This window comes from Mesoplodon bidens, assembly GCF_964165515.1.
Source record: "Mesoplodon bidens genome assembly, chromosome: 17".
Classification (NCBI taxonomy): Eukaryota; Metazoa; Chordata; class Mammalia; order Artiodactyla; family Ziphiidae; genus Mesoplodon; species Mesoplodon bidens.
Window position 1 is genome coordinate 18,948,100 of NC_138174.1, and position 13,385 is coordinate 18,961,484.

The 13,385-nt window shown below is 36.7% G+C and overlaps 1 protein-coding gene across 2 annotated transcripts in view; it reads right to left on the bottom strand.

The window, feature by feature from the left end:
• RB1 (RB transcriptional corepressor 1) overlaps positions 1-13,385 on the bottom strand; it is a 132,875-nt gene that overhangs the window by 95,964 nt on the left and 23,526 nt on the right. For both annotated transcript variants that reach the window (XM_081215123.1, XM_081215121.1), the window contains exons 3-4: positions 6,257-6,372; positions 2,103-2,222 (exon numbers count right to left, since the gene is read on the bottom strand). In XM_081215123.1, coding sequence (XP_081071249.1) covers positions 2,103-2,222; positions 6,257-6,372 — 236 coding nt within the window. The remainder of the gene's footprint in view (positions 1-2,102; positions 2,223-6,256; positions 6,373-13,385) is intronic.

Below are 13,385 nucleotides of genomic sequence, written 5' to 3' on the forward strand. Positions count from 1 at the left end.
TTTACTTGTCACGCAGCTACTAGAATATTTAAAATATATGGCTTGGGCTTCCCTGGTGGCGCAGTGGTTAAGAATCTGCCTGCCAATGCAGGGGAGACGGGTTCGAGCCCTGGTCCGGGAAGATCCCACATGCTACAGAGCAACTAAGCCCGTGCACCACAACTACTGAGCCTGCACTCTAGAGCCCGTGAGCCACAACTACTGAAGCCCACGCGCCTAGAGCCCGTGCTCCGCAACAAGAGAAGCCACCGCAATGAGAAGTGCACACAGCACAACTAAGAGTAGCCGCCACTCGCTGCAACTAGAGAAAGCCCACGTGCAGCAACGAAGACCCAACACAGCCAAAAATAATAAATAAATAAATAAATATATATGGCTTGCATTTTTACGTTTCTATGTGACAGCATTAATGTAGTTAATAATAGCTTTAAAAGCTACTGTTTAGTTAGCACTTGGTATGTGCTAGGAGGTGAGCTAACCAGTAACATTATCTTACAATTACTCTGCAAGGAGAGCATTAGTAGCTACATTTTACAGATTCAAATTGAGGTTTAAAGACGTTAAGTATGTTTCCCTAGCTCACACAGTCAATGAATGACAAAATTATTATTAATATCTAGATCTGTTTAGCTTTTTAAAAGTTATCATAATCACCACAGCACATTGCCATATATACACATATAGTCTACCCTGAAGTAAATAGACTTTAGTATCACAGTTAATCTTCCCAACTGCTCTTCAAAAGAAGGTCCATATAGGAGAGAAGAAATCCTATTGATCTACTTCAAGGCCAATATACACAAAATTATCTCATATAACTAGTCAATAAAAATTCCAAATCCCTTTTGCAAAGGCCTGAGTGACCTTTTAAAGGCCATATCTGACTGTGTCACTCCCTAGCTTAAAATCAATGACTCTCCATCTCCTGCTGGGTAAAGTCCAAGCTCACTATCAGTCTAATTCCCTCCTACCTTTTAGCCATTAGCAATATCAAAATACTTTACAGTACTGCTCTGGCTTTGCACACATGCTAATCACTCTGCCTAGGATACTCAGTCCTAGTCTCCACATATTTTGCTTGCTGAGTTTCTATCTATCCTTTAAACCCTACTCAGACATCGCCTTCTTCTATAGTTTTTTCACCCCATAATTATTCTTCTTACCTTTTTTTTTTTTTTTTTTTTTTTTTTTTTTTTTTGCGGTACGCGGGCCTCTCTCACTGTTGTAGCCTCTCCCGTTGCGGAGAACAGGCTCCGGACAAGCAGGCTCACCGGCCGTGGCTCATGGGCCCAGCCGCTCCGCGGCATGTGGGATCTTCCCGGACCGGGGCATGAACCTGTGTCCCCTGCATCGGCAGGCAGACTCTCGACCACTGCGCCACCAGGGAAGCCCCCTTACCTTTAAACATACACAGAATTTTGCCCACAACATAATATCTACTTCTTACAAATAATCCTCTACAGTAGCGCATCAAATGATTATTGCACTTATTTTTATTTAAAGATATAATTTAGTTATTTACTATAAGCTAATTGATGATCATAGTATCATATGATTTTACATCCCTAGCATCTAACACATAGCGGGTACTATCATTCACTTCATTAATGCTTGTTGTAGTTTCTTAATTTATGTGGAATAAAACAGCTGATAGCCTGAAGTTTCTTAAAGGATATTCCACAAAAAAACTACTTCTTCTAAACCACTGTGGAGAATACAAGTCATAGCTCAGTAGTATAGGTCACATACACCTTCCAGTGCCAACATGCTTTCTTTTTCTAGACATAGTATCACCATTAGGAAGAATTTTAAATTTAGGTCACCCTTCCGTTCAGAGCTACAAGTCTTCTGGCAGAGAAGGCTAAAGTGGAAACTAGCTTTAAGTTTGTTTAAAAAAAATGAGAACCATGAGTAAAACAAGTAATTTTGGAAGAAACATTCAGAATGAATATGATTGGACAAGTAAGAACGTTAAGAATATTAAGGGGACAAATCTAATACTTAATAACTTTACTAAGAATGTAACAGTTCCCAGATGGAAACTAATCATGAACAATGATACAAAAAAGCAGGGTGTAACCCTAATAAAATTTGTACTTTACCTTTCTAATTTGCTGTAGAGTGCACACAACACATTATACTTCTTCAACAGTCTTGACATAACATTATCAACTTTGGTACTGGTATCGATTTCTTTTAGTAAGTCAAAAAATTTATAGACACTACAAAGGAAAGATTAGAAAAAAGTGAATCCATAACTTTAAAAATTCATTTTGTTTCATTTTCAAAGCATAGACATTTCAATTCAAAACACTTGTTAGCTCTACACCAAATCACTATTATACATCCTTTGGAAGGAACTTAGTTTTTGCATTTTACTAGAATTTAAAGAGGAAAAAAATCAACTAGTCTTCAACCTATATACCACTATATCTATATACCTATGCCTACATCTACTTATCATCAAGAACAGAAAAAAAATAAGGGTTATAACAGACATATACATATATTTATTTCTGTATCTATCTATATGTTTTAAAATCACAAGTTCACATCCATTTATCCAATTCCAACACAAAAACTACAGGGTTCCTTCCAGTGTTTCCCTTTCCATATTCATAACTCTTCTTTGACAGTGAGAAACCTGGGACCCACTTATCTTTAATTTACTCATTTAATCAATCCCCCTATATAAGTACCAAGCTACCCACTCCTCCACATGGGCACCCTCCTCTCCTGCTCAGACTGACTCCCCCCAACCTGGACTGCCCTCCCCCCTCCACGTGGATACCGTCCTCACCCTAGTAGGGCTCTGACTCCTCACCCCAGACTGCCCTTACCTCAAATGTGCCATGACTCCCTATACCAGCTGCCCACACACCCTGCTTGGTCTCTGACATTGCACAGCAAGCAGCCCATGTCAAGAAGCCCCAGGCCCCTGGTGGATGACCTCCTCATCCCACTTTGGCTCTGGCATCCTTCTCTGGGCACCACAGTGCTCCCCACCACAGATGCACACACCTACTTTCTTCAGCCCACCAGCGGTTTTAGGACTGAATTGTTGGGGAAGGGAAAAGGGAAACTGATTAAAAATTTTAAGTTGCTTAAATAGTAACTTTAAATCATTGTTTATTGTTTTCTATAAAATTAACCTATTTGAAATATCAATACATACATTTTTGACTTCTGAAACATAGGGCACTACAGATAGCAATCATCAACTGCACCTCACATACTCACTTCTAATCAAGTTTGTCTAAGGAGTTATACCAAAGCAGCTAACTGAACTACAGGGTAGTCACTAGACCCATCCATAGGCTGTCTAGCAACCAGTGAGCTACAGGCTTCATTCCAAAAAGAGGGCTGTACCACTCAGACATTTATCTTGGGAACTGGAAAAATAAAAGCCTCAGCTAATCAGCAGAGGGCACAGAACAAAAAAGAAGGTTATGAAAAGTTCCACTGATATAGAAGGGATTGGGGCAGCCATGACAGGCTTTGTGGGAAAGCAAATAAAGGAGGAATAGAAATGATACAGAGTAGATAATCATGATGCTGCTTAGAAAAGAAAAAGAATGGGGACTTCCCTGGTGGCGCAGTGGTTTAAGAATCCACCTGCCAACGCAGGGGACACGGGTTCAAGCCTCGGTCCAGGAAGATCCCACACACCACGGAGCAACCAAGCCCACACGCCACAACTACTGAAGCCCACGCATCTAGAGACCATGCTCCACAGCAATGAGAAGCCCGCACACTGCAATGAAGAGTAGCCCCTGCTCGATGCCACTAGAGAAAGCCCACACGCAGCAACGAAGACTCAATGCAACCAAAAATAAATAGATAAATAAAAATCGATCCTTTAAAAAAAGAAAAAGAATGGAGCTAACATGCTGAAAAAAAGAAATCAAACTTAGAATGGCATTTATTCAGGAACCACTCTCACTTCCAGTTTTGAGATATATGGCAATACCTATCCATGGAGCACCATGAAAACTGTGAATTGTTACTAAAAAGCCTTCTTTTTCTGGGGGTAACTTAAGTGAGTCTCTATTCCTTCTGTAGTCCTCCTCTGAAGGAAAGAAGTGAAGGCAGGAAGGTGAGAGGAAGGCAGGCAGACAGGCATAAAAAGCCATAATTAAAACACACAGATCTGTAGATAACTACATATTCTAGGAGCAGTGCTCCATGGATTGATAATGGTCCATAAACTGTTTACCAGTCCACAATTAAGTACAGAAATTGAGGGTAAACACTTAAAAACTTTTATGGCAATTTGACACTTTTTTTTTTTTTTTTTTTTTTTTTTTTGCGGTACGCGGGCTTCTCACTGTTGTGGCCTCTCCCGTTGCAGAGCACAGGCTCAGCGGCCATGGCTCACAAGCCTAGCCGCTCTACTGCATGTGGGATCCTCCTGGACCGGGGCACGAACCCGTGTCCCCTGCATCGGCAGGCGGACTCTCAACCACTGCGCCACCAGGGAAGCCCTTGACACTAATTTTAATGCCTGCTGAATCCAATAATAAAAAATTTAGTCCTGTGTTTAGTATGATTTTTGTTTCATTTTTCTAGTAATTAATTTATATTACTTATTTTTAAAACATCAGTCTATGACATACTGGGAAGAAAAGAAACTAGCCCTTCACCAGAGTACTTTTAAGAAGCAGTGGTTTAGATAACATTCCTGGATAGTTATCAGAACACTGAGAGATGCCCTAAGAAAAAGTTGTACCAAATACATTACTATAATTATTGTAGTGATATTACTTATGATATGCCCATTTTATAAATCAGAGTTGCTCTATGAATACTCAGAGAAAAAGTTTAGGAAAATCTTTTCCAGGAAAATTTTTTCACCTTATAGATAAAGGATATAATAGACTTTCTCTGTCATATTTATTTAGCAGTCTATGGATAGCTATATAACACTGTATTGCAGTCATCTGTTTAATTTAAACTGGATGAGTTTCTTGAGGTCAGAGACCATATCTCACCTCTATATCATTAGAACCTAGTAGAGTAACACAGCGCCTAGCAGTTGGTAAGTTTTGTTTCCTTCCCCCTTTTTGTTTAAGGGGGGTGGGCGGGTAATAGGAGGAATCTACAGAAAAAAAGAGATCAAGACCTCATCAGCACCTATGGTGTTACAGGCATTGACTCAAGAACTATTCAGTTAATAATTTTTACTTCTCAGGAAAGGAAAGGAACCCGAGACTTAATACGGATAAGCAATCTGCTCCAAGTCATATACCTTGTAAAATAAACCCAGTCTATCTTAACCCAAACATTCATTCTCTTTCTAATCCTCAGAGGTCACGAAAACATATGCTGAATAAATGAATAAATCAACGTAAAATTTTACCTCTATATTTAGATTATTTTTCAGCTATATAAAAACTATTTTGATTTAGTGATTTTAGTTAATAAAGTTAAACTGTGAAATCTCTGAGAGGTAAACCAATTCATATTCAATAAGTTAAATATGAACATACAAGGCCTTTGTTTCCACATTTTATTTAGAGGTAATAAGAAAAAGTTACTAAAACATGCAATAATTTAATTTATCTCATTTACACAAAACACCAATTATGTCTAACTCTAGATGGTTTTATCCAAGAAAAAACACATACTACTATCTTTTTGGTAAAATTATTTACTGTTACATTTCATAAACATACTGCAAAAGAAATGACTGGAATTCCCAGAAGGCTTCTCTTGACTTGTTGGAAACAGTAAACCACTCTTGTTAGGCTTAGAAACTCAATACAGACGTTAATTAAGTAATTACAGGGACAAGTATTATAATAGATACTCAACTGAACATACAGTCTCAAAACATATATAATTATAATATCTATTATATTAAATAATCTTAAACTTTAATAAATCAACTAAATTTCCTTTAAGATAGACTCACACTACTTTTACAAAGGTTTTAATATATAGTAAGTCTACTTCATAAATCTTTGCTTTTTTTGTCCACTTTATCAATAGCTACAATTAAGAAAGTTTACAGATAGTGAGAGACACAATGGAAATTTTCCCAGGACACAAACTGCTACATTTTTAAGAAAGTGCGGCATAAATACACCTTCATTAAGGGCTCTAATGGAGAACAGGAGTCCACTAGTTGACCTAAGTTTTCTATGTTTTATTTAATTTTAGCATTTCCCACTAATTCCCTAAAGTCTATTAAAATGACAGTTCAGAAATCGTTTTCTTTAATGGCAGAGGCCTATATTAATATAAGAAATTTTACCTGGTTTCAATGTTTTTCTGCAGCTCAGTGAAAGTGAACGGCATCTCATCTAGGTCAACTGCTGCAATAAAGATACAGATTCCCCATAGTTCCTTTTTCTTTTGAACATAACCTTCCTGGAAACAAAACAAGACAAAACAAAACAAAACAAAAAGGTTCAAATATTTCATTAAATCATTCACACACTGGATACTGTGCTAAAACTGTATTATATGCAACTTTTTTCTTATTCAGCATAACAAAAGTAATTTGTTACTAAATCTTTATGAGGTCATATACTTGAGAGCATTTAATTCTACACTAGTAACAAACAAACTAGTTACAAAATTAGTAACTAAATTTTATACTATAAGGCAAAAAAATTACTAGAAAGGTCAAAAAGTTAAATTACAATTTTCTGTACAAAATCTAGGGGCCACTCAGTTCTCTGAAGTAAATATTTTCATTTTTCAGTAATCCAATGTCATCAAAGCCAAGTTGAAAGATTTTAGGCTCCATAAAATGGACTCCAAAATCTTTTTTCTTCTAATTCACTTGTTCTTTTATTAATCTATTGATTCAAGTCTTTTTTTTAATTTTTAAATTATTTTTATTTTTGGCTGCCTTGGGTCTTTGTTGCTGTGCGTGGGCTTTCTCTAGTTGCGGAGAGTGGGGGCTACTCTTCGTTGGGGTGCTCGGTCTTCTCATTGCCGTGGCTTCTCTTGTTGCAGAGCATGGGCTCTAGGGCATGCGGGTTCAGTAGTTGTGGCACACGGGCTTAGTTGCTCTGCAGCATGAGGGATCTTCCCGGACCAGGGCTCGAACCCGTGTCCCCTGCATTGGCAGGTGCATTCTTAACCACTGTGCCACCACAGAAGTCCTGATTCAAGTATTTTTTAACCTTATGAAATTCATCTCTCTCAGTGCCCTAATTGCCTTCCTTGTAAAATGGAAATACATATTTCCCTTTGTAAGAACTAAATGAGGTTATATATATAAAGCCCTTAGGTCTGGCATATAACTAATATTCAATGAATGATGGCTATAACTATCATTAGAATATTTTTTCATTATCATTAGAATACTTTTTATCCCCAAAAATACATATCCCTATTTAAATATGTAAGTTTTATAGGTAAAATTTGGATTATATTAAATTGAAAACAAAAGAAATACCAAATAATCTGATGTTCTATCAAACAGCTGGAACAGCTTATTACTCTTAATTGGAGATTACAATGGAGCTGAAAAGTATGTGATGCATTTTTATATTGTTCTGAAATCTCAATTATATAAAAGCTTTAGAAAAAAGAATGATTTGAGATTATCAAATTTTATGGATAATATGAAGCTTATCACTATCCAACTCTAAACTTTTCCTTAATTTTAGCTACTTGGGAAATAAATATTTTAAAACTTATATTACAACTATACACCCACTAGAATTGTTAAAATTAAAAAGACTAACAATATCAAAGGTTGAAAAGGATGTAAAGCAATGGAACACTCAAACGTTACTGATGAAAACGTAAAATGGTACAACCATTTTGGAAAAGAAGTTTGGCAAGTTCTTATAAAACTATATACCTGCCATAACACTTAGCAATTCCACCCCTAGATATTTATACCCAAGAGAAGTGGAAACTTGGTACCTGAATGTTAACAGCAGCTTCATTCATAAAAACCAAAAACTCAAACAACCCAATATCCAAAAACAGGTGAAGAGATAAACTGTGGTATATCCATTGAATGGAATGTTATCCAACAATAAAAAGGAAAAGTATAAATACACACAACATAGATAAATCTCAGTTATCACGCAGAGGGAAAAAAGCCAAATACAGAAGGGTACATGCTGTGTACACTTTGATTTCTACAAAATTCTAGAAAAGGCAAAACTAATCTTTAATGTCAGAAAGTAGATCAGTGGCTGCCTGGGGACAGGAGTGGAGGTGTTGGGGAATGATGACAAAAGAGAATGAGACAACTTTCTGGAGTAATAAAAAATTTTTAGATCTCAATGGTTAAATAACATTTGTCAAAACCTATTGAACTGTTCACTTAAAACTGGTTGATTTAGTGTATATAAATTATACTTCAATAAATTTGACATTGAAACTAGACTACATACTTACTATTTCTGAAACTGAACAACAAAGTATATGTTGCTTGACTGTTATAATGACTATTAAGTATGTTTTAATAAAATAAATGAACATAAACTCTTATATATGTACATACACTTATAAGTATTTACATTACTATGGTTAATTTCTCAGGAACTACTAAGATGTAAAAGGTTGTTTGTCTCTAAAATAAACAACTTCCAAGCTACCATGACTTTAATTTTTATGCTTAATTCTTATCATGATTTTGGTTTGCTTCTTTGCTCTCAGGCTCTCACCTGTTGAACCTAACTTCTCTCAGTGTGTCTTCTTTCAGCAACTCCAATCTTTTTTTTACTCTTTTAAAGCTGGGAAATGAAGTATTAAGCTTGTTAAAATTGAGTATGTGCTTTATTCATTTTTTTTAATAGCAAATTTTATTAGGACATAGCAAACACGATTCAACACAAGCTCATTTGAAATGATAAAATGCCTAAATAAAATGTTGTATACATAGGTTCTGACTGTTAAGGACCCGAGGAACTTTCCTATAAGCAAAATGTGTGACCTTTATTTCAGATGATTTATAAATCTTGTTGTTTTTGTTGTTGATATTGTTGATGTTCTAGCTGCATCCCAATTAACTATATGTATAGATAAAGTGTTCTTTCTTCTTCATACACAGTTATCTATGGAAGAAAAATAAATGTTCCTTCTAAACTTGAGAATATTAAATATTTTAATCACCTATATTTGATTTAGTTCTTTAGAGGGAACCATATTACAGATGAGATCAATGTTATAAAACCAAATGATTCATGCACAAATATTTTTGTTAATCTATGCGAAGAAAATAATCAGTTTCCAATTAAGAGAGTCCTAGAAGTAGAATTTCTAGATTAAAGTCTTAAGATTCTAGATATAGAATTATATATAGAGATAGAGATAGATATGGAAAGGGCTTACATTTTAGTTGTAATCTATAACATCCACTTGGTCTGATCTTGTATCTGGATGCCACCAAAATTTGCCAGAGGGAAAAAATTTACAAAGCCATGAAAATGAGAATCAACTACAAAATCCTACTCTATAATCATTCTGTTCACTTTTTAAAATAGTAGATTTTACTGGAACACAAGTAACATAATTTAACACAGTCATCTGATATGATAAATGCTTAAATGGAAAACATCAGCCTAACCACCATGTTTGCAATCATTTAAAAACCATAGGGCTTCCCTGGTGGCGCAGTGGTTGAGAGTCCGCCTACCGATGCAGGGGACACGGGTTCGTGGTCCGGTCTGGGAAGATCCCACATGCCGTGGAGCGGCTGGGCCCGTGAGCCATAGCCGCTGAGCCTGCGCATCCGGAGCCTGTGCTCCGCAACGGGAGAGGCCACAACAAGTGAGAGGCCCGCATACCGCAAAAAAAAAAAAAAAAAAAAAAAAATCATATATCTTCATATAGTTTTCTTTGCCTCTTCCAGTTTGTTTTTTTTATATCTTCCAAAATTTGATATCTCTAATAATTTTTAAAGAAATACTCATTTAAAAAGAAAAAGAGGGCTTCCCTGGTGGCGCAGTGGTTGAGAGTCCGCCTGCCGATGCAGGGGACACGGGTTCGTGCCCCGGTCTGGGAAGATCCCACATGCCGCGGAGCGGCTGGGCCCGTGAGCCATGGCTGCTGAGCCTGCGCGTCCGGAGCCTGTGCTCTGCAAGGGGAGAGGCCACAACAGTGAGAGGCCCGCCTACCGCAAAAAAAAAAAAAAAAAAAAAAAAAAAAAAAAAAGAAAAAGAAAAAAAAAAGAAATATTCATTATGCAACTGCCATGGTTTTATGACTTTGGGGATACAGTGATGAAAACAGAAACAAACAAACAAAATTCCCTGTCTCCCTGGGACTTATACTTTTATTTATGTTAAGAACATGCTTTTTGGTGTCAAACATTCAAGAGTTTGAATACTCTAGTGGTGTAACTGTGAGCAACTTGCTTAAATCCAATTAGACCTCAGTTTCTACTAAAATAGGGATAATAATACCTAATTAGAGTCACTATGAAAATTAACAGTGAGGATGCTTTTTATTTTTATTTATTTATTTTTTTGGCCTCACGTGGTGGCATGCAGGATCTTAGTTCCCCAACCAGGGGTGAAACCTGTGCCCTCTGCAGTGGAAGTGTAAATTCTTAACCACTGGAATGCCAGGGAAGTCTCTGAGGATGCACTTAAGTAATCAGCATGGTGCCCGGCATTATACTCATTGAATCACAACTAGCAGCAGCAGCACTATTGTCAGTGAATCTAGCACTCATTCCTCTATATCATATCTGTCTCAGTACTATCCGTAATCCAACCTTCTCCACACCAAAAACATCCATTCCTGGGAATGCTAAGGAATGCTGGAGTTGTGTGTGTGTGTGTGTGTGTGTGTGTGTGTGTGTGTGTGTGTGTAAGAAATCATGTTTATTGACTTCCAGCCCCTGGAAACCACTGATCTGATTTCAATTCCTTTTCCAGAATATCATACAAATGGAATTATACAGTCTGTAGCCTTTTTTGTCTGGCTTCTTTCACTTAGCATAATGCTTCTGAGGACTCATCCATATTGTTCTATCTATAATATTAGTATTTATTCCTTTTAATTGCTGAGTAGCACTCCGTTGTATGAGTATCCCACAATTTATTTATCTACTCCAACGGCTGAACACACTGCTATGAATAAGGCTACTAAGCCTAGCCTTAAATATCCAACTACAGATCTTTAAGTGGATGTATGTTTTCATTTTTCTTGGGTGAATATCTAGTTGAGGAATGCTAAGTTCTATATTAAATACAAGTTTGGGTTTATAAGAAACTAGTAAACTGTTTTCCAACGTGGCTGTAACATTTTGCATTCCCACCAGCAACAAGTGAGAGTTCCAGCTGCTTCACATCCTTACTAGCACTTAGTTTTTGTTTGTCTGTTCTTGCCTGTTTTTTAGCCATCCTAGTAGGTATGTAATGGTACCTTTTCCCAAGGACTAATGACATTGAGTATTTTTTCAAATCTTACTTAACATCCATATCTCTTCTTTGGTAAAGGGTCTTTTCAAATCTTTTGCCAATTTTCTATTCAGTTGTTTGTCTTATTAAGTTGTAAGAATTAGTTATACATTCTGGATTCAAATCACTTAACAGATATGTGTTTTGCAAAAATTTTCACCCAATCTGTGGCTTTTCATTTTCTTAAATAGTGAATGTTAAAGAGCGTAAGTTTTTAATTTTGATGGAGCTCAATTTATTACTTTGCTTTATAGATCATGCTTTTGGTGGTGCTATCTATGAAATCTTTGCTTAACCCAAGGTCACAAATCCTATTTCTGGATTCTCTGTTCTGTTCCACTGACCTACTTGTCTTTCTTTTTTACTAGTACTACAATGTCTTGATTACTGTAGCTATGTTTTGTTCTTTTTTAGTTCAGTTTGATTCAAGATTTTTAAATCCATAAAGGACATCTGATTTACTTCTCATTGTGCAGATTAAGAAATAAAGACTAGAGTGTTGAGACTTGCTCAACACAGCCAGTCGATGCCACAGACCTAAAACCCAAGTTTCTTAACACTCAATTTAGTATTGTTCCGTTTATTTAAGAATATTTCCTTAATTACATTTCTACATTGATGTTCCTAACATTTTCACTACTGAAATCCTTAATCTCATCACCCCACTAATAGTCCTGTACTCTTAACTATTTTACTATTCTGTACTTTTCATTTCTATTTTACTGAGAAGGTTAGAGAATCACAATACCAAAAGCCTCAACATTTTTCTCCACATCAAATAATTTCTAAATACCATAAATTTCAGTCTTCCTCCAAATGTCTCTGCATCTTCAACTTCCTCTTCTGACTTTGACAAATGGACATTCTCCTCCACTCTCAAATTAATATATCTAATCTCTCCATACCTCCCACTTTGGATCATACTGCCTCTCATCTCCTTCAAGAACTAGTTTATTAATTCTTTCCTCTGTCTTCTGTAATTTCTCTACCAGTTCTTTCTAAACACTTATTACCCTTTAGATAAGCTTGCACCACCTTAAAAAAAGAAAAAAACCTATCCCTGGACTTTATCAAGCTACTGGCCTAACCACACATCTAAACCTCTCACTACTCTCACTATTCACACACATACTCATCATATACACTCTCACAGTCACACCTACTGCATCCACTGAACACATCTACCATATAAGCACTATTCTACTGACGCTATTCTCTAAGTCTCCAAAGACCGCTCTCTTTCTAAACTGAATGGCCTTTTCTTTGGTTTCATCCACAAAGTCCTGTATACAACATCTAACACCACTGTAATGAAACTTTTTCCCTAGGCTTTTTAAATACTCTAACATCCTTTCTCTTTATTTCTCCCAACTTTTTCAGTGTTTCCTAACTCCAAGGACGTTTTCCCAGAACCTTCTCTTTTCCTCCACAATCTCATCCACTTCTATAGCACCCTCATCGCCTCCCTACAGTTGTTTCTCATATCTCATCCTGCTTTCCAGCCCTCACTGCTCTCTCAAGATCCAGGCCCCATTGTCCAATGGCAATTTACAACCTAAAATCTGTAACTGATTTGTTTTCTTGAAAATTTAGTTGAGAATTACAAAATGGGCTCAGAACAACACCTTAAAAATTGTTAAAACAGAGGAAAAGTAATTTTTACTCAGCCAAAAGAATGACCAATAAATAAATAAATAAATAGAAGAAAATAATGGGGAAAGGGTAAGAAAAAGCATTTTGCAAAAGAAAAAACAGTAATTTCCAATAAACGTATTTTGAAAATACTGAACCTCAGAATAGTGTCAGTTGAAGGACAATTTGCAAATATGCATCAAGATCCTTAAGAGTTCAGTTATTGGGTTTTTTTTTTTTGTGGTACGCAGGCCTCTCACTGTTGTGGCCTCTCCCATTGCGGAGCACAGGCTCCGGACGCGCAGGCTCAGTGGCCATGGCTCACGGGCCCAGCCACTCCGCGGCATGTGGCATCTTCCCGAACCGGGGCAC